We start from the raw sequence: 24471 nt of genomic DNA, 5'->3' as shown, positions 1-24471 counted from the left end.
TTTGTCTATTCTGGATATCACAAAGAAGCGATAAATACGACTTATAGAATCAGTCTAAGCTTCCTGTAATATATTTTCAGATTTCCTCAAGTTTAATCCAATTCTTTAGAACACGTATCTTGCATGGGTGGCGTTCGCGGCTAACGCGTCGTCCGTTCACCGCTGTGAGGTCCAACTTGTGAATTGAGTTTGTTTGATGTGTTGTTCTCTCCTATGCTACGAGGGTTTTCTCCGGGTTCTCCGGTTTCCTCCCTCCGTAAAAATAAACATGTGAGTTGAGAGTTGCGTGCATAGAATATTAAATGTAGTGGTAGTGCGTGTGAGCGAAAAGTGTCCCCAGTTAGCGCGACAAAAGGCACTAGAACGACTAGACTCTTAAATAAAAGTGATTTATTATTATTTTAGTTGTTTTTTTGTGTGTTTTTTAAATAAAGTAGTTCTCATTTGAGTATTAGGTAGGTTTTGATGGTAAAGATGGAAAAAATCATATCATCAATATAATATTAAATACAAAATTTAACGCAGATTCTCTGGTTTTTCCGCCAAGCATGATTCAGCCCGCACACACACACACGCACAAACTTCTCGTATTAGTTATCTCTAGCCAATCAGCTAAGTAATTAACTTTCAAAAACTTAATTAACTTTTAAAAACTTGATTATAACAGCTGTGTTAGCTCAATTTAACAGAAGGATAGATTTGGATAGAACTGTTAAAAGTGTCAAGTTATGACATATCAGTTCCGGGTCCAGCTGCTCTCTAAATTAAAGCGGGATAAAATAAAGCAAAAGGTTTTCTTAATAATTTAACCTCCATTTGAAATTTAAAAAATAAGACTGATAATTTCATAAAGAAATAGTAACGTGAAAATCCTTAACGAACTGCTCTTTTTTCGGCCCTGCAATCGGTTTTCCATACTAATTGACGATACTCTTAAACCTCTATTCAATAACTTCAAACAATCTAATGTTAACTTTGCGGGGAATTAAAATTATAAACAATATGTCAGGGGTCCTTTAGTTTTATTTTCTGTTGGTTATTATTCCTATTCTTTTAAAAATTTCGGTTGGTTAAGGTTGGTGACGTCATACATGCAGGAAGTCATTTGTTGTTAAGCAACGAATAAACAATACTTTATTAAAGTAGCTTTCATGTAAACGTTTGAAGATGATGATGTTTTTGTTTGATCGCAGCGATCAAATGGAAGCCAGGCTTTATTGGCACATTTAACGTTAAGCTTTAAACATTTAGAAACATTTAGCATCGGGTTTACGCCTACCGCTTACCACTAGCTATTTTATAAATATATATTTGATTGGCTTAGCTTTTATATTGTATTTTATATCTTTAGGAAGGCACTTTGTAAACCAATCCATGACTGAAAGATTAACCTTCATTAAACAAAGCTTTTATTATTATTATTCTTAGCCTCAAGAGTATCGGGACCCGGAAAACGCCTACAAACACGGAGAAACACTCGGTATCAGTGCAATTCAATATGGCGACTCTTCCATCAACATGAAATATGTTATAACGCCTTGCGACTTTTGACGTCGAACTGTAGTTCGAGGTTTGCTGGGCTCTAGCAAGCACATCTTGCTAAAGGTTTCTAGTCAACCGTTTTTACGCTCTTCCATGCTGTTTTAAGAATTTTGCTCCGCCACGACATACATAGATCTTTGCGGGGTTCAAAATGAGCGTCCACATTTTTAATTGAGAGAAAATGTTTTTCAATAATGAGCAATAATGGCAAAAAGCGACAGAACTAGACTTTCGTGGAGTTTTGATCCCAATTTTCGTTTCGGGTTGACACTCAAAACCTTTTTTAAACAGTCAGAAACTGAAGTACTATGATAAAATGCCTGTTTGAAGCATTATTTTCAATTGTACAAAGATGTTTTGTTGCATTTGTGTTAGAACGCTGTTTTGTCAGGCATTTTTTATAGAAAATATATGGGAAAGAAGCGAATGAAGGATAAACCTCATTTTCGAATAAAATTTTTGCTTTGGGTTAACACTTTGATCCCACTTTCATCGGTCATCTCCACTTAACAAGTTAAACTTTCTGAATAACAAGATTCTAGCCTTGTACAACAGCCTTTCTTCAAGAGAATAGATTTTGGCGCTCACTGCTTGAATACGAAAAAAATTCTCTCTTAATGCTTAAACTTCCTTTAATCACTTGAAAATTGTCTCTTTTGGTTTACCTTACTCGTGGTCCTCGTGCCTCAAGGCCTTCAATAAGCAATTCGGGGATCCAATATTCAGTCTACATCTATCCACATTATACATCAGTCATAAAAACTGATTAACGGACAGTTAATAACCTTACTATTTCTAGTTTTGCTTTTTCAGTCACGACTTTAATTTTGTCTTAATATTGACTAACACCATCAAGACAATCAATGCTAATTAGCCTTAATATTGACTAATGCCATCAAGACAATCAATGCTAATTAGCCGCAACAAATCACTACTGAAAATGAATCATGAATTCTGGAATATCTTTATTGTGAATTTATCATCTCTACCAAATATTTTAATGGCCAGCTAGTTCGAGTTTGGGAGTCTTTTTCACACATTCAATTTGCTTTTTCCAGTGTGTAACCATAGCGTGGGCTAATTAATCAAATTTGCATAAGTAATATTGACCCCTTGCAGCAATAGGCCCTTTGCAGCTAGTGGTCACGTGCTTGGATACCGCTTAGCAACACAAAACTGGAGAGCAAGCCTTCCAGTAAACAAAAGTTGTAATAGGTCAAGCACGCGTGGTTTTATACGATAGTTTCATCGTTCAAAACGCTTAATCCTTTTGCCCTATCTACAAACACAGTAAGATAATCTTAAATTCTCTCCTTTGGACTCGATTTTTGGTTCGAAGTAACGATATTCTTCGCGTTATCGCGAAAAAATTGTCACCGCCGGCCCGCTCGACGGCTGAAAAACATGGCGACTTCGCAAGGTATGTACTTCAAAACTCTCCTTTTTTTTGGTTTCTTTTCAATTATTGGACTTCTAAAATCTCTAAAATAACAGTTTAGATTGTGAATGGTGATCGATTGTAATTGGACGGCATTTTAATGGACGATTTGTTTATTTTTTGTGAGAGTGATTCCACGTCTAAAGTCAAGACTAACCCATGTTTACATATATTCGCTGTAGATGTTAGAACTCCCGACGAGCCATCACATACCAAGAAAAATTCTTCGTACCATTGTTGTGTTCCCTTGTGTAACGGAGATTCTCGATATCATCCTGATTTAAAGTTTCACCGCTTACCAGGCCGTGCAAGGGATGAGCAATTGAAAAAGGAATGGCTGGTGAAGATACGAAGAGATGTGGGCCCACACTTCAAGGTATATAGGAATCTAACAATATCAATGCACAATACGAATTGCCTGTGGATCTTTAAAAAACTGTAATGAAGATAAAAATAGTTGAATACAGTTACATTGTTATTAAAAGGACATTTGATTTATAATAGGTTAACAAAAGTACCAGAGTGTGCTCAAAACACTTCACTGAGGAAGATTACAATCCTCCCACTGATTCTGGACGTCAGTTGCTAAAAAGAGAAGCTGTACCATCAATCTTTGACTGGTCAACCAAATCCAAAGCAAGAAGAAAGATAATTCGACAAGTAGATAGGTAATGAATATCACATATTTCTACTTCAATACATTTCATTTAGACTTGACTGATGGAATTGTACTTGATGTTTATTTTGGTTTAAACCAAAATAATTTTATAATTTTAATAATTTAGTCTTTTATAATTTTTTATTTAGTGTGAACTGAGTGTGAACTGAGTGTCATCATAATTTCAAAACCTTTTTACAGAGACACTCAGACAGATGAAAGTGATGACAATGAAGATAATAGTCCCAGCACTTCTACAACCTTCAGCATGGATGACCTACAAGCACAAGTCCAGTCACTCAGAGCACAGTTCCAAGATGCACAAAAGCAACTTGAACAAAGTAGAAATGAAACTGCAGCTGCCCTCACTGAAATAAAAAGGGTTAAAGTTGAAGCTGCAAAAGAAATTGAGGACATTAAGAGGCAAGCTGCAGAACAATTAGCACTTAATAAATTTGGGCTTGAGAGATTTGGCACAGACAATGAGATCATAAGATTTTATACAGGTTTCCCATCCTATTTACATATTCAGTTCTTTTTTAAGTTTTTGCAGCCATGTGCTGCACAAATGACATATTGTTATGCCTCTGGAGAAAGAGAAAGTAGACCAGACTCAAGAAATATGCTTCTTGTGGATGAATTGTTTATGTTTTGTGTACGCCTCAAACTAGGTCTATTCGGACAGGATTTAGCTCATAGGTTCCGAATACATAAATCGTCAGTTTGCAGGAAATTGATCACATGGACTAATTTTTTGTATTTTCTTCTTGGTAGTCAAGTGATCTGGCCTTCAAGGCAAGATGTTGATAGGTTTATGCCAGAAGGTTTTAAAAAGCTTTATGCAAGCACACATGTCATTTTAGATTGTACAGAGATTTTTGTTCAAACACCTACCTCCCTACTACTTCAGTCGCAGCTTTATTCTAGTTATAAGAGTAATACTACACTCAAGGGTTTGATAGGCATTACCCCTAATGGAGCTATTAGCTTCGTTTCTAGCCTTTACACAGGGGGGATTAGTGATAAGGAAATCACAAGGTGCAGCGGCATTCTAGATTTGTTAGAACCTGGTGATTCAGTCATGGCAGACAAAGGGTTTGACATTGAAGATTTACTTAGGGAGAAGCGGGTAGAGTTAAATATTCCTCCGTTTCTTGAAAGTCAGGAACAATTCTCTGCCGCAGATGTTCAAAAAACAAAGACACTAGCAAGTCTTAGAATTCATGTCGAGAGGGCAATAAGAAGAGTCAAAGAGTACCACTTTTTTGATTCAGATGTGCCATTGTCCACTTTAGGTTTAGTCAATCAGTTATATACTGTAGCCTGCCTCCTTACAAATTTTCAAGGCCCACTTATTTTATCCAATGGTAATAATGAGGCATAGTGTCTGTAAGAAGTTGGTGAATGTATGATTAATGTGGCTTACATAACCCATTAGATAATCTTTAATGCAGGTTGGTTTATCATGTGTCTTGGATTGCTTTTTGTAACTATTTCAATTTGTTTGTAAATGAAAACTCAAAAAAAAAAAACTAATGAACAAACACAAAATCTAAATAGCACAAATAAATATAATACTAATATGATATAAATATAATAAAAAATAAATTAAGATTATGAATTGATTTGTCATTAATAAAAATAATATAATATTTGTTATCATAAGAAATCTGGCCATGGTTTGAGAACAACAACAAAAATCTTAGTGTATTAATGTAAATAGTAATTGAAGAAAAAACTATCAACTTTGTCCTTTGCTTGCTGGAAAAACACTGAATCAAAATTAATTCTAGAGCAAACAAACAAATTTTCGTCAATGTAACTGAAAAAATCACACCATTCTAATCCTGTGAGTCCAAGCTGGCACTGGATCTGGTAATAATAAATGTCTGTTGTTTTCAGTTTGTACTGGTTAGTGTTCTGGTCCTTGGTGAGATACCTCACATTGTCAAATGATGTTTCCCCCTCTTTAACGACCTTTATTTCTAACAAGCCAAAGGGATTCTGACCATTATTTACGGCATCAAGGTCATAAACTTTCCTGTCTGGGCTACAACCTAGCCATGGGCACTTTGGGTGGACAATCAGCCCAGATGGGAAGAGGTTTACTCTTCCACCCTTTGCATTGCTAGCATAGACCATGGCAGCATGTGGTTCAAGTTCAATGCCTCTTCTCATTGCTGCAGTTTGTACAAATCTGGTGGGGTTTAGCTGATTGACAAGGGTGTCAAAATGTGACACCCGGCGAGCGACAATGCCAAATTTGCTTGCTGTTACCCTTTTTTTTCTGAGCAGGTGCCATACATCACTCTGACTTTGAGTGACTGTTTGCTGCTGCACTCTCAGTGATGACTCTGTTGTCACAGACAATGTTCCAAATATAGATTGTTGACGACTGTCAAGACAGATTGACACATTGTTATTAAATCTGTCCTCTGCACTTGAGAGGGGAAGCTCTGGGAAAGAAGTGCAAGTAAAATCATTTATGATGTAGTCAGTTGACATCTTTTGTTGATATGACAGGACACAGCCTTTTGGGACATTTCCAAACTTGCTCTGTACAAATGGGATATTGCCAAGTTGATCTTGATTGGGCAGAATGGTTGTAAAGAGAGGATAAGGTGGTTGGAAGCCGTTAAAGTGCTCTTTTGTGAGGGTAGGATACTGGGTAGATGGGGAATACAAATTACTCTTGATATATCTACTGTACGAAGCGCCAAGTTGGGGTTTTTTCACTAGCACGTCTTGTATTTCTTTTTGTGCGATTTTGGATCCTCTAGGTATGCTCCAACGCTGCTTCATGCTGGTACATGTTAGCTCATCAGGCAATGTCCGATGTCCCAGTTGCTTAAGAAGGGCTAAATAGTAAAGAAGCCCGATCACATGATGGCAGTATCCACCTGCCCCGGCTACACATGAGCACAGCCCAGACAGCAATGTCAAATTGTTGTTCTGGACTGACACCTCTAAAATGTGCGGTGGTTCAGACTTCCTCATTGAGCGGTAACACTTGCATTTAACTCTCACGCACTGGTCGGTATATATCACTAAAAAATTGGAAAAATTAGTGTGAATTGTCTGCCATTCATATCATAATGAAATAGAAAAAACATTTTGGCTATCAAGTACCTTTAACGTCATGTAAATAGCCTGGTTCCGCCATAAATTTGTACGCTTTCGAAGTGCTTGTGCAGCCAGACTTCTCTATAGCGTAGCTCCCTACATCATCGAAGGTGAGGGAAGGAAAGATAGAGATGTCTTGAGTTTCTACTTCATCTAAAACAAAAATAAATATAAAAATATCAGTACGAAGAATTTTTCTTGGTATGTGATGGCTCGTCGGGAGTTCTAACATCTACAGCGAATATATGTAAACATGGGTTAGTCTTGACTTTAGACGTGGAATCACTCTCACAAAAAATAAACAAATCGTCCATTAAAATGCCGTCCAATTACAATCGATCACCATTCACAATCTAAACTGTTATTTTAGAGATTTTAGAAGTCCAATAATTGAAAAGAAACCAAAAAAAAGGAGAGTTTTGAAGTACATACCTTGCGAAGTCGCCATGTTTTTCAGCCGTCGAGCGGGCCGGCGGTGACAATTTTTTCGCGATAACGCGAAGAATATCGTTACTTCGAACCAAAAATCGAGTCCAAAGGAGAGAATTTAAGATTATCTTACTGTGTTTGTAGATAGGGCAAAAGGATTAAGCGTTTTGAACGATGAAACTATCGTATAAAACCACGCGTGCTTGACCTATTACAACTTTTGTTTACTGGAAGGCTTGCTCTCCAGTTTTGTGTTGCTAAGCGGTATCCAAGCACGTGACCACTAGCTGCAAAGGGCCTATTTGGAATGCAACTCAATCTGGGAGACAAAACCATAGGTTCCAATTCTCAGGAGATTGAAATTATTTTGTTTTGTCCCCCAGATCGAGCTGCTTTGACGTCACATTAGAGAATTTTGAATTTACGTTCACGGCAAACGTCAAACGTCAGTTGACCAGTGAACAAGTATTTTACATTACTGAAAACTGCGGAATTGCAAAAGAATCCAAGTAGTAGAATAACAAAAGATTATTTGTGTGTAGTGAGAAAGTTTTATAAAAGGTAAAGTAAAATACAGGAAAACGATGAAAACGTGGTCACGTTTGCCGTCTGCGGGAAAAAATACCGACCTGTGTACCTGACTCCGGATTGGTTCGGCTAACATCAAAGGTAAAGCAAAGACCGTTAGCTTTAGCGTTAATTATTTCAATTAGCGTCAGGCTTGACTCACTGTGAAGGACAAGAGGATTTCTAGAAATTATAAACATACAGAAAAATTTACTTTATCAAGCCTACTTAATTTACCTCACGTGAATATGATTTGATCTCACGGCTGGCTAGTAAATCTATCTCCGCTGGGAATGAATTTGTGTATCGACCTTCATAGAGTATCAGAGCGACATGTTTGACCAAGAACATACAGAAAAACTCACCTCTGAATTAGCTAACAGACCATTTGCCTTAATCCTCCTAGAGACCACTACTCTAATCCTGATTACTGTGACAGCTTTCGTTGGTAATTCTTGCGTGTTGGTTGTGCTTTACAAAACACCGCGTCTCCGTAGTGCCACAAGCCTTTACTTAATTAATATCCCTCGCAACATCTGATGTGCTATTGTCGATATTTGTGATGCCAACATCGGTCTTAACATCCGCTAATGGACGGAACATTTTCGCGGACAAGCTTGGCAAATTCGTTGGATGGATTTTTGCACAATCAGCATTCGTTTCCCTCTACACTACTTCTTTGATCGCTATCAACAGATTTTTCTGGGTCGTCAAGCCATTGCTCTACAAAAAATACTTTCATCGCTCAACAGTGAAGAGAACAGTTATCGGTGTTTGGATCTTTCTGTTCGTCTTTCTTCTTGTTTTGCATTTAAGCTCCGCTATCGAGACAACGTTTTATCCAGGAAGGGTGGTGTATTTTATCATATGCACTGATGCAACATCAAGCATTATCACGGCGTTTTCTCATTTTTTCCTGGTAATATTACCATCAGCACTGACTGGAATCTGCTACTGGAAGCTATATGCTGTGGTCAAGACCGGACAACCAACACCGCCATCCACAACAATCAATCCTGATGCAATACAAAATCGGTCTTTTCTAGTCAAGAAAGAGATTCATGTTACAAGGTGTTTGCTATCGTTAGTTTGTGGGTTCGCTATCTGTTGGATTCCATGCTCAGTACTCTTCCACGTTGCTATCTATATTGATTTATCACGTTCGATGGAGATGGTTATCGTATATACTGCCTTCATTAGCAGTGCAATTAATCCATTCTTATATGACATACTAAACAAGCCTTTTAGAAACAGGTTTTTAAAGCTTGTTTGTTCAAAACAAAACAGCATTGAAGTTCAAGCTACTTAGGAAGATACTTGACAATCTCAAGATAGTCCAAATGCCGTATCATTTGACAATGAACCGCTACTCAGATCTCTAATAGACCGCTAATAGACTGATCTAGAGTAGACCCTTGGAGAGGATATCTGTACTATACCTATATGAATAGTTACTGGTTACCAACAACAAGCAAAGCTGATACCAGCTGTACGGATATCATGCCGCAGTAAACACCCAGCAAGTCAGCTTGAAGATGCTTATAAGCAGGACATGAAACTTTCTGTAAAATCATAAGAACTAATAATCAGTTGGTCGGGTTTGAGTAAAATTATTCAAAGACAATAAATGTAACTCAAATTATTATGTTTAAATCATAAAATGGCTAAAATTATGATTACACAATGTCATTAACGTTGTCCACCGAAAAAAGACATTACACATTTAGACATTTACACATTTAGACATTTAGACTAAAAGAAATATCACGTGTTAAATTATGCATTCTTTGCCACGTGTTCGTCAGCCTGAACTTTGAATGTAAAATTCAACTCGTGAATAGAAAATCCAGAATGAACCGACCATTTAGTGAGGATTTAAGGTGGAAAAAGGTATTTCAGCGTTTGTTTTATGCCAGGACGTTCGAGGAAACACGTGATATTTCTTGTAGTCTAAATGTCTAAATGTCTAAATGTCTAAATGTGAAAATGTGTAAATGTCTTTTTTCGGTGGACGACGTTAATGGCAATGACTGTATGTATAATATAAATAATTTCATTTTTATTTTCAAAATCATTTTATGAATTAAACGACATGAAAATTATGTTGTTTAACGATTAATGGCACCAAAATATTTGCGTATTAACACACAGATTTCGTCTCGGCGAAAAAGCATCGATTTAAAGCTCAGCACATTAGGGTTTTCATACCGTTTTCGCTCGCCGACACTATACCTGTTTCAATAAACGTGGTCATTGCCAAAGACGATAGCCGATAGATACAGTAGGTCATTTCGAGGGAATGATTCCGTTGAATACAAAGAACGATGACCTTTGCAGCTGTCAATCAGGGTTTTTCAGAATCCTCCCCAAGAGACCTTTGCGGATGTGCCAGCTGTCAATCAATGTCACTTTGTTGCCAAGTAATTAAGAGAGGGCGGAGCTAGTTGATCACGTGACAAATTAATGTCTACCAGCAGAAGTCCATAGTTATGAACTTCGCATGCTACGCATGCTCTATTTCGTTGACCGCTGTTCTGCAAGTCAGTCGATCACGAGCTAGAAATATTAATTAACTCGTAAGGATTTTCAAGGGAGGATTTCTAAGTGATTTTCGAATGTCACGACCAATAGTTTATTTTGATTAACTTGTCACGGAAACTCATAAAGGAGTTGAAACGTAACAACAATACATTTCTTTTATACGATGCTTCGGAATATTCGATCTTTTTTGACGAATTTCTTTCCAGTAAATCAAGTTCTCTTGCTCAAAAATTACCAAAACTAAATTAAAGACAGATATACCAAATTTTTGATTGAATTCGATTCAGTAATTCTCCTCTGAAAGTCAGGAAATTCAAATAGTAGTTTCATGTTTCATGTTAGACGAGTTGCTGCATGTTAGACGAGTTGCTGCATGTTAGACGAGTTGCTGCATGTTAGACGAGTTGCTGCATGTTAGACGAGCTGCTGCATGTTAGACGAGTATAGCTGCATGCTAGTCGAGTTGCTGCATGTTAGACGAGTTGCTGCATGTTAGACGAGTTGCTGCATGTTAGACGAGTTGATGCATGTTAGACGAGTTGCTGCATGTTAGACGAGTTGCTGCATGTTAGACGAGTTGCTGTATGTTAGACGAGCTGCTGCATGTTAGACGAATATAGCTGCATGCTAGTCGAGTTGCTGCATGTTAGACGAGTTGCTGCATGTTAGACGAGCTGCTGCATGTTAGACGAGTTGCTGCATGTTAGACGAGTTGCTGCATGTTAGACGAGTTGCTGCATTTTAGACGCGGAGTTGCTGCAAATAAGAAACTAGTTGCTGCATGTTAGACAACAAGTTGGGATGCTACGTCTGGTGAGTCCACAACATTTGACGGCTAAATGACGAAAATCACGTGGTAAATAACGAAAACTGGAGGAAATTGGTTAACCATCGAATGGATTGCCTTGACGTTTTCACATATCTATTTCCAAGTAGCGCGGGATGAGCTTTAAGAAAAATCAGCATCAAATCTTAAAAACTCATCGAGTAAATGTTTTTTTACTAATTGTCGTTGTAAACCTCAAAAATGAGAGTTTTGCAAAGAATCCCATTTTCGCCGTTTTCTTCAAAACGGTTCCAAGTTTTTTCTTCAAACTTTCTACATTATCTAGATGGTAGTAAAATTTCTACAGCTCGTCCTATCCAAATTTTGGAGAAAACGTTTTTTAAAGCGTAGTCGTAAATCCTTCGTGCTGCCATACGACGGTTCAGCATTCTGTCTGGAAGTATGGTCTCCGGTTAATACTCAATAATAATAATAAGATGGGATCCAAAGTAACACTAAGGACTAATTGTTTTAGTCAATAGTAGTAGGTCATCCAATAAGAATGCAACATTGATGATAGACCACTTTTTGGATTTGACAATTTTGAAGTGATTATTGGTGGAATATTTTCCAAGTCGCGAGGTGAATATTCATTAGACTCTTCCACAGTCTCTCGCTCGTCGGTTCCGTCACCACGCTTAGAGATTGTAACGGTACAGTGACCGAAAGGACTTATGGGTCCCGAAAACTTGGACCCGGCGTGCTTTGGGAACCAAAATACTCGTCCACAATCTCTTTCGTTTTCGCCGCCATCTTGGAAATATTGGAACGAAAGAGACTGTGGACAAGTATTTTGATTTCCAAATCACGCTGGGTCCAAGTTTTCGGGACCCGTAAGTCCTTTCGGTCATTATACCGTTACAGAGCTCCGTTACAGTCTCTAAGCGTGGAGACGGAACGGACGAGCATGAGACTGTGGAAAAGTGTAAATATTTACCGGCAATGATCACTGAGCCTGAGGGAGATGATTGCTTTAGTATAATCTTATAGACTTGGATTTCAGAGAAAAGACGAAATTCAGGTCAGAAAAAAAAAACGTTTTAGTATTAACTTTCGCTCTGGCAATTTTTGGGAAACCATCACTCGAGCAGTGATTATCGTCACAGAATCACTGTTCTCTCGACCAATCACAGCGCGAGAAACTCCATATTCGAGTCTAAAATTATACTGTGTATTAGCGTAATAACTATTTCACGGGTTTAGCGGCTTCGCTCTATAGGGCAAATAAAAATACACTACAAAAGTTATTCAAAGGAAGGTTTATTCATTCAGTGCGCGATATGTTACAAAGGAATCAGGTCACGTAACAGCTACGCCATCACGTGGTAGCGATCACATGATCTTAGCAAAAGTAATAGAAAGTGAAAGAAATTCCCACAATATTACCTAGTGCTCGCTTAGTGCAGTAAACGAAGAAAAGTAGATAAAGAAATAGCCATAATATTAATTTAAGGGTAATCAAAAGTCACTGACATTGGACTTAGGTGCAACAAAAATTTGAAAAAGAAAAAGGACCTTGTGCCGCAGACTAAGTCGATGGAACGATTGCTGTGATCTCGTGTTTGAAACCTCTAGTCCAAAACACTAGACAGATCTCAGGTATTCCGAAGGACTTCAAACAGCAGACCACTGTCAACATGTTTTCACGTGGAAACGTTGAGTTTTGGTTGATGGGCAGTCACAAACAGGTCGATCCATCGGCTGCTCGAGCAAGGAACATCAGGGTTTAACTTGAATAGATCCTTGATTTGAGCAGCAATTAAGCATAGTCAGTCTTCCCTCTTACCGCAAACAGCCTTGCATGAAATAGTGACATTGGGGGGGGGGGGGGGGGGGGGAGAGTGTGGGGCAAATCTAGATGCCTTGCACAAAATGTTTTACGTAGAGGCGGAGGACGGGAAAATTAACACACAAGCAGAGCACTGCAAGTAGGGGACTGACCAAGCGCTAATGCAATAAGCTATAGCTGGCAGAGCGACTCTGTACAAGTATGGCAAAAACTTAGACCGTATAAGGAGAGAATTTGATTACTGAAGTTGTGCAAAAATAAGGAACGTTCAGTCGATCGATTTATCTTGACATTATCGTTTGGAAATCAGACTCGGAAAAAGTTGAAATTCACACTTTTCTTGCAAGAACGGGTCTATAACAGTTTTTCTCCACACTCGTACAAGTTGATTGCGTCATCGTGATTGCCATAGAAACGACACCACGTGACCTGATTTCCCAATAAGGCACGAAGACACATCCTGTTAAGAACTGGTACATTATACTAGGTGACCAAAAAGATACAAAACTCTTCCAAACCTTTCTTACTTACATACAGCTTTTCTGTTCATTTATATATATATTACTGATAAAATTCTTATAAAGACTTCGTTTTGTATGTTTTTAAGCCTTGGAGATTCTACTTGTATTCTTCATTCTGTTTCTGCTATTAGTACATTCTAAAGACAAACATTATTGTAACTACCCTGCGAGCAGTCTCCTTTTTTCGCCCGTAGAGGAGTTAAAAGGAGACTCTGCTCGCAGGGTATATTGTAACACACTTTTTTACAAAACATAGAATATCCTCTGACTATGTATAAAATCTAACAACTCAGTGTAAAAAAATCATCTGCTTTGAATTTAGCAGTATTAATATTATTCTCAATATTATATTATGCATTCATTTGTAAGGAATGATCTCTACATTAAACTATACTACAAACTTGGATCTCTTCATAAGATAATTAGTTCAGAAGGCCCACCAAATCATGATGAGAAAAATCATTATACAAAGTAATTACCGAAAAATCATGTGTAAATTAAGGATACCTCAATCAGACAACAAAATTGTACGTTATTGTTAGAGCACACTTCTTATGAATATGAAAAGCTGGACATTAACCAATGAAGCCAGCAACGGTTGATATTGCTGGTCATGATCCCATCCAATCAAAGTCATCAGGCAAGCCTGTACCTTTTCAAAGTCATGAGAAATTTGCTCTTTATTGAAGTTACGAGAGGCGGATCCAGCAAATTAACAAAAGGGAGAGAAGCGTGATTTGGCTGTTTGAGTTCCAAATAAAGCCACCTTAGAAGAAATCCTTCAGGCTAGAAGGCCTTGCTTCTCCCCTACTGGATCCCCCCTGGTTACCATACAAATTAAGATTACGCCCCCCCCCCCCCCCATTAAAAAACAGTGCAATAAAGCATTGTTCATATCAAAAGGAAAGACATGAACTTGAACAATTCCATATCATGATGTATAGACCTATACAAAGCTGGGTCGAACATGATCAAGGGAACAGGTCAAGAACAGTCCATCAAGTTGTTCAGACTAGTACTGTGACCTACAATGATAATATCATCGTGTTGATCAGTATTCTATCTATTCTATGTATTCAAAACACTATGTCCAAACCACTTTACATGGTTTGGTTAAATACCGCACTATAATCAAGATACTTTAAGATGTCTGTCTGTTACACCCCTTAAATACCAACACCACTGATTGAGCATGCCTGGGTGTGGTAAGCTACTCATCAACAGAGAGGCACACTGTTTAGTAGATATTGCATTGTGCACCCTCACCCGTCCCCTAGGTAAAGGTCATCATATAACTTAACAAAATAGGTCAGGCTTAGCTATGTTATGTTCTCTAATAAAACACGGCTGAAGATGTAGGGCACAAAAAAAGCTATAGAAACCACGAGGAGGTGGAGGAGAGAGTGCAAAGCTAAAATCAATGTAAAATCTTTTCACCAAGATGCACAATGCGTCGGTGTCACTACATGACATAACAGTGTGCCGTTCTGTAGTAATCTGATCGTATGGTTGTCTTACAAACACACACCAGTAGCTACAGCACAGACAAGAAACAATAACTCTTTGATAAAAAACGAATGCCAAATATGATAGATATCTGCGTCTACTTTATAAAAATCATGTCAAATAATTCGTTTGATACTAGAAAGGTGTGTAAGAAGTGCGCAGTACAAATAATCATTCTTTCTCTACAAACCATCGTTTAACTATATTTTCTATAAATAATATACACATCGAAAATTTATAATAAAGCGCACGATATATTGCTTATCTTAATGGTTGTACTTGATAAAAGATCAATCGATAAATCAATAGTGCATGGCATTCTTGTTCCCAGGACACGCGGCTGTTTAAGAGCTATTCTCGTTCCCAGACCCTACTCATTTGGTAGGCTACGGTTTGGCTGAGTAGGGTCTGGAAACGAGAATGTCAAAGAGCCAAATGTAGTATACACCTAAATTTTACTTTTGGTAGGTTTTTTTATTGACCCAACAGCGACGAATACGAGTATCAACTAGGCTCCCTGGGAACGTAATGATTTTTTGATTGCACAGACAGACAGACAGACAGTCGAAGAAGAGACTGAGGACCTGCCCCTAAAACTACAAAATATTTTGGTTTTAACCGAAATGCCACATGTTAATAGGGAAAAGCACTTCTAACAATTACAGCAGGTTCTTTTTTATGGTTGTATTCCAGTGTTACTGCAATTGATATTTAATTTATTCAAATTTCTTTCATTAAATCACGAAGAAAATAGTTTCATTCTATAAAATTTTCCACGAAAAATATTCAAATATTCTCTTCTAGAGCTCACATTTTTAAAACACCTAATTTACGGGAATAATACTTTAAGACGATTCATCGTCCCAAGAGTGAGGTTTTCTCCTCTAATATTATCACGTTATTTCCAGACATGCATCCCAGATTCATCGAGGCTATTAAACGTGTGCCTTATTATTTTTCTGAAATTCGAATCAGTCTAAAGACTGGTTTCTCGCTAAATAAGGAAGATGTAGGACAACGAAAAAACAAGCTTTAGCCCTTGGATTATTCTAAACGATATCACGTATAGTATATCTTAAATATGCGTTAATTAAAGAATGCGAGAGTGCGAGTGAGTGCGTGCGCTTGTGCTGCGTGATTAACTCGTGCCAAGAGACTAAGAAAGACTTCTTGTACGAGACTGAGTCTATTTATAACAATCTAAATTTCATATTTGCAAGTTAAGTCATTAATATCTGTGTTATGAGCAGCCATAACACAACAATAAGTGCCAGCCAGCCCGAGGGTAAGCGTACTAACCAAGTAAGAGGCAGAGCTTTCATGTTCTTCAGTCCACCAACCTTTTGTTTCCGCTAGATAATACTCAGATACATGGACGGAAAGGTACAGCTCCTTAGGACCATTTTGTTTAAGAAGATATCCTTTATTCAAGCAGTCGCTCCTGAAACACTGTTGCTTATTTGAAAGTAGTTCCTTTCATCTAGAGAGAGAGAGAAAAAAAGCAAACAACCAGTCAAAACAGAGAGACAATATTCAAAAATTGTTGGTAATATGCGATATTACGTGAACAAGAAAAACGTGTTCACAAGCTGTCTATCAAAATTGACTTACAAACGAACTTTTAAAATGTCAAAAATTTGAAGTACGACAATTTGGTTGCCATGACAGCACAGCATCTCGGTTCATGTTTGCCGTGAGCGTTTTGGAGTTAGTTCTGTTCTCCACCCTCCAAGCATTTGGTAATGATAAAAAGGTATATTATAGGTATTATACACCGTGAAAAGATGAAAAAACTTACTGACGTTTCGGACGCTAGTCCTTCGTCCGAGTAAAAGAGCTGGAAGGACTAGCGTCCGAAACGTCAGTAAGTTTTTTTCATCTTTTCACGGTGTATAATTTACCTTTTTATCATTGCGTTTCATTAAAAACACCAACGCAGCTCACACTAGTTTTTAGCTAGATATATCTTCAAGCATTTGGTGCACAATCAAACTGACCAATCAGTGCGCTGTGGTGCTTAGCCAAGCACCCCTAGCTCCCGTGCTCACCTCCCTAGTCTACATCATAGCCGGCATGTTGGTTGACGATAATAAAGCACTTCTAATTAGCTTTTCTTGTTATATCAACCAACATGGCGTCTGTTATTTATATCTCAAGGGATTTTGGGGCATGTGGTTACAACCCAATAAATACTTTGCCGGCCAAAGGAAAGGGGTACATCCTAGAAATCAATGATGAGGGTCAACAGTAATCTACAGTACTGATGCTAGACAGACGTCTTGCATATTACCTGGGATAACTGAACAAGGCAAGCAGGTTTAACTACAATGTAGTCTTACTTTCTAGCATAGTAACATCAGATGTCATGCCATTCAAAGTCTGTACAATCTGTTGGTACTGATCCCCTGCGTCATCATCTGTGGGGTTGCTACCTGATAAATGTGGTGGTGGTGTAGGTAGACGGAACCTTTGTGCCATTCCCATCGGTATGTTTGGACTCATAGATGCTGGTGACACTTGATTGCTGTTATAGTTGCCATATGAATACGCTTGTGACTGGTTGTTTAGCGTAGGAGCACATGTTTGGGAGTTGCTGACAGCAGCCTATACAATCAAGGATTTGAAAGCTTAGTGATAAACGTATATATTTTACAATCATCATTCCCCATACAGGGCTCTTCCGCGAAGTTCGCTCCACACGCACTACCACTACATGTTATATTTACGACATGAAACATTCAAGTCACATTGATTTTTATGAAGAAGGAAAACTGTTGAAAAACCCTTGTCTACAAAGCTTTTCGCTGTTGTATCACAGCGTGAGACAATCACAACAGAGCAAGGCTCCAAATTAAGTGAAAGCCCAAAGATCGAATTACAATTTAGAAGTTGATTTTTGAGGAGGGAGGAAAACCGGAGAACCCGGAGGAAAACCCTCGAAGCACAGGAGAGAACCAACAAACAACTCTACTCACATACGACATCGAGATCGGCAGGACTCAAACTCGGGCCGCATTGGTGAGAGGCGGTGCATTAGCAGCGCACGCCACCAGTGCTTCCCAAATGTGAAGAAAACGGAAGAAAACAACACATCAAACAAACTCGACTCATGTATGATCCAATATGAACCAGGCATCGAAATACAAGCACAGCAGTGAGAAGCTACCCAGTGAGTAGTAAGGGTGGCATATTAATAAATCGTTTGTATTCCAGTGCTGAGGGTTAGTGGTTAGTTTAAATCAAGTTATTTTTGATGTGTTGTTTTTTCCCTTGCCTTGCTTCTTGAGTTTTAAAGATATTAAAGGTTTAAAGATAAGTGCACCATGAGAGCAGGAGAAAAGCATTTAACACATTTCTTTTTACCACTCCTTATGTACCTCTGTACCCCAGGGCCGGGTTGTTCAAAGCTGGATTAGCGCTAATCCAGGATTAACTCTATAGGTCTTATTAAGAGTTAACCCAGGATTAGCACTAATCGGGCTTTGAACAACTGGGCCCAGGTATTAGAAACCCTTTGGGGCCAGCATATGAATACATAGGTACTGAATACAAAAGGCATATCTAGCACTATGAGTATACTTAAATATACAGCATACCTGTATTATTTGTAAAGTAGTTTTTAGTGTAATACCAGAAGTTGGACTTCTACTTGAAGGGCTTGATGGTACTGGTGACTGTCTCGTTGCCGATGACACTACTTGGTCTGTGCTTCCCATATTATTTGAACTAACACTTGCATTGACAGAACTGCCGTGGCTCTGTGCCCTACTTAGTGAAGAGGGTGGTATGACAGCAGAAGGTCCCATACCCATCTGACGAGGGGTTGGTACAGAACTAGAACGAGGTCTGTCCAAGTACTGAATATATTCTGTGGCTAATTGTCCAGTGCGGCTAGGAGCAGAACCTAAAATGATAATGGATTACCTCAGTATGATGTAACTGGAACAAACTATTATACAAGGACCATTCTCTGACGACACTGAGTAGTGTTTAATAAACACGCAGGAGTGTTTTATCAGGATTTAAAAACACGATGCGTAGCTGAGTGCTTTTAGACCTGATAAAACACGATCTGCGAGTTTATTGAACGGCTTAAAAAACTCATGATGTATGTTTTCATATTGTACTGAATTCTTTACAAAATGAACCAAGTTTGATAGAGAAAATCCAAGTTAAAGTTTATGCCAATGAAGATGAATCTATATCAAATATAAAATCACCTTCATGGTCATGATTTCTATTGTGTTTCCTTCATGAATTATTTATGAGTTTTTTAAATACTGAAAACAAATGGTCCAAAAGGTGATACATGAGAAATGACACTGACATCATTTATTTTCTATTCTCATCCAAAATGCCCAAAGAGAGTTTTGATGAAGAAAGTAAGAAATTAGTGGAAACTCTACTCTAGTTTGTGTTATGATATAGTGTATTTCAAACTCACCAACAGTTGGCATTGGTCCTGGAATTCTGAACTGGAAGGCCTGTGCTTGTGTATGCATGTTCCCCATAGGGCCAAGATTCTTCTGTCCAGTCATTGCTTGTAAATAAGCATCACTCATGTTATTGTTAAAATCAGGTGATATCAGGGGTCTTTGCTGACCTTGTTGCTGTTGCTGCTGCTGCTGCTGCTGCTGTTGTGTGTTGTAGCTGTTCATTGATGGAGATTGTGGTTCATTCATACCACAACACTGAATATTCGACTGTTGGCCAATCATTTCATAGGTGCCACAGTTCTGCTCTGGTTTAATCTTTACTGGGAAGGGCATAACTGGAGATTGAACCACACCTACAACAAGAAGGTTATAAGAATACAATACATACAAGTTTCCTAAATTTAATGATAATAATAATAATAACAATAATAATAATGATGATGATGATGATGATGTTTTTAACCTTTCGTTGTTGTTTTTTTCTTCAATTCCTGAATTATTATAATAATTATTATTATAAGTAAACTTTATTCTTAGGAGTTTTTAGGTCTTAGTCTGCTTGGTAGTTGGTTAGTTCCACTCAACTACCTTAAAGCTTAGGTCTGGGCATCCACAAGACAGTATTGTACTGCCATAATAATAATAATAACTTTATTTACCCTGCAGAATGAGTCAGCATACATAAAAATCAAACGCTGGTATGAACTCATGTGCAGCAAATTTGAACCAATAGAATCTATGACTTACTTCCATCCATTTCATTCGGCCAACCACTTGTCTGTGGCGAGAAACCAGAGGGTGAATGCACATATTCTTCATCCCCCAAGTCTTCATCAACCGAAGAAATTGAACTGAGTGTTCTGCTTTTCTTTCTGTAGCGCATCTCAAAAGGGTCTGACCTTTGATGGATGTTCAAAGCTTGTGGGAATCGCTGCTCAAGGCTTGTGTCTGGCATGTAGGGTGGGCTTTCAAAGCCAGATAATACCAGACCTTGATTAGAACCACCATAATTGATAGGAGCTAAAAATAACAAAGATACCAACTAATAAGTCACAGATTGGAAAGGAACCTGCACACAGCCCTGCCATGCAGAAATAGGCCCTAGAATACCGACACTCTAATAAGGCTTTTTTAAAAATATTGACACTCTCCTGGCACAATTATTGATGCTAAATAACTATGACTAATAAACAACATATGAAGATTTTCAGGCAAAGATTCTAGCTTTCCTATGAAACTAAATATTCTGAAGTTCAAATTGATTTACTAGTTTAAAGACTTTAATCTGGTAATCCAATTTTGTGAGGGGTGTATGTAACATCTCCCAATGGTCATGATAAAGGTGCTTGTAAAGAATTGTAAAATTGTAAAAATTGTAAAGAATTCTAAAGAATGATCAAAGATCAAGTCTGTTGTGGCTTATAAGTGACTGATGATGAAATAGCATGTGCAATAAAGCTTCTGGTTTGACTCTTGCTATTCTGATACATTCCTGCATAACTGGATCTCAGAAAACTCTCTAGCTTTGATCTCCAATATCTTAGGGAGTTTTGCTGCTATGCCATTCAGATTTTCTAGATTCATTGATTTATGAGTGCTTTTTCACAAGATGTAGGCTGATTTAATGAAACCAGATCTAGTTACCACATTTTAAAATCTCATAGTTACGAAAGAGGTGTATGCTATGTATAAATATACTCCAAAGCCTAACTTTATTTTGTCCACAAAGCTGGCTTGTTATGCTGAGGTCAGTTGGTTAGTTGAGTGGTTATGCTCTCTTACTTAGAACGCTATACTAAACCTTAAAGACATTCTTTGGTTTTAGCTTTGATGACCTTGTGTCAAACCACATACTTAGGATAACTTTCATTTCAAAATCATGGGAATTATCTAAAGATATTAAGTAACACTTGCGAGAAATACTTAACCATTCCATAGTGTGCATCAAAACTGAGTTTGAGTTCCCTAGATTGTTTATTAGGACACCTTGCATGCTAGGGGTGACATATGAGGGGGTGGGTTAGAGGGTGTGGCCACAGCAGGGGTAGGAAGGGGTAACCAAATGGAGATGAATAACAAAGTGTTTGGCTGAAGACAAAACTGCGATGTGATTATGATCTAAAAACTGTAGGATAGACTAGCAATGGCTTCCCTGCTTATATCACTAATTTGATATTGATTTAACAACACTATTGTTGAGCTGATGCCTAAAGAGCAAGCCCACTTCATGGAACTAAAAAGTAACTAACAAATGTTGAGACTTTCTTATAAGAAAAGGAATATAATTCAAAGATGGAATGTTTGGTTGAGCAATGACTAAAGTATTGGGAAGTGGCTACCACAGCAGGGACAGGAAACAAGGCTATATACCGGTATGTGCCAAATACATGAGGGCAACAGCAGATGGAGTAAAAATGGAAATAACAATGGTTTGCAAAACAGGCCAACTATGCTTATAAGTGAGTAATGTTTGAATAAAATATTACAATAGATGGGAGAAACAATAGATCAGAAAGATGAGAAATATTAATAGGAGAGTAGAAATATAGTAGCAATATCATTTGTAACCTGCAGAATTCCCTACTCACTTTTTGAACACTTGTACAGCTCTGGAACTGTAAAAACACCAGAAAGGACAAGGTTATTCTCCCTTGATACTGGAAAAGAAAAAAAACATATTAGAAGGATTTTCCTTGTAGTAAGCATCATCTGGTCCCTTCCCCTACCACCATGTTATCCCCCCTCCCCTCCCCCCCAAAAAATGCTCCTCCATAGACATGTTTAAAAGATGCTGGATTCAATCTTGAATGCCCAGTAAGCAAGTGTCCATCAAAAAAGTTGATTATCTAAGATAACACTTGTATAGCTAGTTTTGTAGGACAAATGAAGGGAAACTCTAGCTGGCACACATTAAGCAACATGACCCAGCTTATCAAACAAAAAACACTAAATGTTTTGAAAGGTTAAAGAAATTAATAAGCATGAATGAGGACGTGTCATTCAATTCATTAAATTCAAGTGCTATTAATAAACATGAAAAAAACAATATTTGCAATTGTTGTCCTTTTGATGCATCCCTAGTTTTCCATATGGTAAAGTTTAAGAAATGCATTTCTTTTGTTTTGTGAAGTGAATTTGTAGCCTTCTTTCTGGTTTCCACAGGTCTAATGTAGCTATATTATGATCCATGAATTTTGTAGTTTTCTTTTTTTGTCCAAAATATCCTTAGAACGCAAGAAATACCATTTCTGGAAACCAAATGTTTTAGGCAACGTCCCCTGTGATTGGTTAGGTTTAGGGGCGGGGTTATGGAAAGGTCATTGTTTTCTATTGTTCTACACATGTGCCCTCCAATAGGATCATATCTTGCAAATTCGTGAAGGATAACCCAAGAATTTTGCTGTGAGCATGTCCCAGGCCCTCCTCTGGTTTTGTTTTGCATAGTGAGTGGTGAGATTTGTCTAAGGGGGCTTAAATTCATTGTTACATTGGGGAGGAAAGGGGGGGTTGGCAAAAGCACATGGAAAGCTTTACAAACATAACCCACCCCCCCCCCCCTCCATGGTAGAGGTAACCATTGCATAACCCCCTCTCTTTTCCATAATCCCTGCAACAGTTCTCAACCCCCTCAATTGTGATAACCCCCCTAGCCACCTTCTTAAAATAATATAACACCCACTACAATTTTGATGACCCCCGCCTCCCCCATGCACTAATAAATGAAAGCTTCCTAAAGCTAAATTTTTCTGTCCCTCTTCCAGAGTAGTGGATCCACCTTTGTATACTAACATATACTATATGAAAAAGGCAAAACTGCAGTAGATAGCAGTTGTTTTGTCTTATTTTAATAGTTATGGTTTCAAAGTGAAGATAGTTCATGACAGGGTTAGTTTCTAGTCTCCATGCTTTTCCTGCGACTAACTGCTTATAATAAGATTAAAACAGAGATACCATTGTTTAAACAGCATTGTGCTCTTAATAAGGATATTTGTGCAGACAGAATGGAAGCATAGTTTGTCATATCTCTATGAGAACAATCTATTTATCCATCAAAAGGAACATACTATTATATGTAGCTAGTGACATAAACAGATAAATTATCTTACAAGTCCATATCATTATATGAATAAAAGGTATACCTTCAATCAAACCTCGACCCTTACCCTTACCCAAGCTACATGAAATATGACTGAGCTTGTTCAGCACATTATAGTAAAGAGGCATTTCTAGTGATTGAGTAACATCTGGAAAACACAAGTCTGTAGTAGCTGTATTAGTCAGGGTTAAAAAGGATCAGCATATTACTAAACATAGCTTTATACTGTGTTGATATCAATGTTCTTTTTTTATTTATCTATAAATAACAAGCTTTATAACAATGAGGAGAGGATGACCTGCTAAGAGAAGTCAAACAACTTCCAGGGTTTGTGGTGTTTTACAAAACCTCATTTACTTGTCGAAACCACAAAATTGAGCAGTTAAATCATGAGCACAGGAAATTCTGTTAGCATAAACAGGCCCTGGGGCATCCTAAACAATCTGTTCTTCATTGTTTATGACAGCTCTTCATGGTAATATTAGTGCTTCTATCAACACCTTCAGACATACTCAATGAAACTGATATACTACAGGCACAACTAAACACTATTTCCTTTGTAAAATTATCATTTCCTAAATATGTATACCATTATTCTTTTAATAGAATTGGAATAGAATTGGAATAGAATAGAAAATAGAGTTGCCTGGTGTGTTTTGCTGCACCATATTGGGAAATTTGAGAAAATACATGTACATGTTTGTACAAAAGGTTTAACAAGACATACTACTATGATCGAGCAAGATAAGCAAGACTGAACTAGAACAATAGCTATTGTGATTGGTGATGAAGACTGATAGCTATTGTTGAACTGACCACTGACAGGCCTAGTCATGTATGTACGAGAACAATAGAATCTGTAATAAGAGGGTTGAGGAATAGACAAACAAGAGCAACAACTTCACAAATGATACAATTGTCCTGGATGTCAATCACCAACTTATTTCACTGGAAAAACACATGATTTAATACCCATTTAAGCTCTTATAAGCTTTTCCA

General features: G+C 37.8%; 3 protein-coding genes across 7 annotated transcripts in view; 1 reads left to right on the top strand and 2 right to left on the bottom strand.

The window, feature by feature from the left end:
* The first annotated feature begins 2664 nt into the window (after positions 1 to 2664).
* LOC148913661 (uncharacterized) lies at positions 2665 to 5539 on the top strand. 2 transcript variants are annotated; one of them, XM_089034747.1, is made up of 4 exons: positions 2665 to 2962; positions 3163 to 3356; positions 3485 to 3648; positions 3840 to 5539. In XM_089034747.1, exons 1-4 carry the CDS (start codon positions 2947 to 2949, stop codon positions 5020 to 5022), a joined length of 1557 nt encoding a protein of 518 aa, XP_088890873.1. In that variant the 5' UTR covers positions 2665 to 2946; the 3' UTR covers positions 5023 to 5539. The 2 variants fall into 2 exon arrangements, with proteins under 2 accessions (XP_088890873.1, XP_088890871.1); XM_089034745.1 differs by having other exon boundaries at positions 2665 to 3356.
* On the bottom strand, positions 5349 to 7492 carry LOC148913660 (uncharacterized). Of its 2 annotated transcripts, none has more exons than XM_089034753.1 (3): positions 7194 to 7492; positions 6768 to 6993; positions 5349 to 6685 (listed from the first exon to the last, which is right to left on the bottom strand). In XM_089034753.1, the coding sequence occupies exons 2-3, from the start codon at positions 6991 to 6993 to the stop codon at positions 5349 to 5351; spliced, it is 1563 nt and encodes a 520-aa protein (XP_088890879.1). In that variant the 5' UTR covers positions 7194 to 7492. The 2 variants fall into 2 exon arrangements, with proteins under 2 accessions (XP_088890879.1, XP_088890883.1); XM_089034757.1 differs by having other exon boundaries at positions 6768 to 6914.
* Positions 7493 to 14533: 7041 nt separating this feature from the next.
* LOC116287024 (uncharacterized) overlaps positions 14534 to 24471 on the bottom strand; it is a 32723-nt gene continuing 22785 nt past the window's right edge. For 2 of the 3 annotated variants that reach the window (XM_089034742.1, XM_031693633.2), the window contains 6 exons: positions 21965 to 22033; positions 20124 to 20396; positions 19385 to 19729; positions 18537 to 18844; positions 17280 to 17544; positions 14534 to 16420 (listed from right to left, as the gene is read on the bottom strand). In XM_089034742.1, the coding sequence (XP_088890868.1) occupies positions 16368 to 16420; positions 17280 to 17544; positions 18537 to 18844; positions 19385 to 19729; positions 20124 to 20396; positions 21965 to 22033 (1313 nt within the window). In that variant the 3' untranslated portion in view covers positions 14534 to 16367. Of the gene's footprint in view, positions 16421 to 17230; positions 17545 to 18536; positions 18845 to 19384; positions 19730 to 20123; positions 20397 to 21964; positions 22034 to 24471 lie in introns of all 3 variants that reach the window. The other variant, XM_031693634.2, reaches the window with a different exon arrangement.

This window comes from Actinia tenebrosa, unplaced genomic scaffold (genome assembly GCF_029948245.1).
Source record: "Actinia tenebrosa isolate PJP-AT-01 unplaced genomic scaffold, QUT_ActTen_1.0 PGA_scaffold0__85_contigs__length_37466705, whole genome shotgun sequence".
Taxonomy (NCBI): domain Eukaryota; kingdom Metazoa; phylum Cnidaria; class Anthozoa; order Actiniaria; family Actiniidae; genus Actinia; species Actinia tenebrosa.
This window is presented reverse-complemented; position numbering and strand designations above follow the sequence as displayed.

Bases quoted from the DNA above. Each gene is read 5' to 3' on its own strand.
- LOC148913661 (XM_089034745.1), top strand. From the start codon at position 3,081: ATGGACGATTTGTTTATTTTTTGTGAGAGTGATTCCACGTCTAAAGTC. The intron at 3,357-3,484 runs GTATATAGGAAT...GATTTATAATAG, and splicing joins ATGTGGGCCCACACTTCAAG to GTTAACAAAAGTACCAGAGT. The intron at 3,649-3,839 runs GTAATGAATATC...ACCTTTTTACAG, and splicing joins ATAATTCGACAAGTAGATAG to AGACACTCAGACAGATGAAA.
- LOC148913660 (XM_089034753.1), bottom strand. From the start codon at position 6,993: ATGTTAGAACTCCCGACGAGCCATCACATACCAAGAAAAATTCTTCGT. The intron at 6,686-6,767 runs GTACTTGATAGC...CCAATTTTTTAG, and splicing joins CTATTTACATGACGTTAAAG to TGATATATACCGACCAGTGC.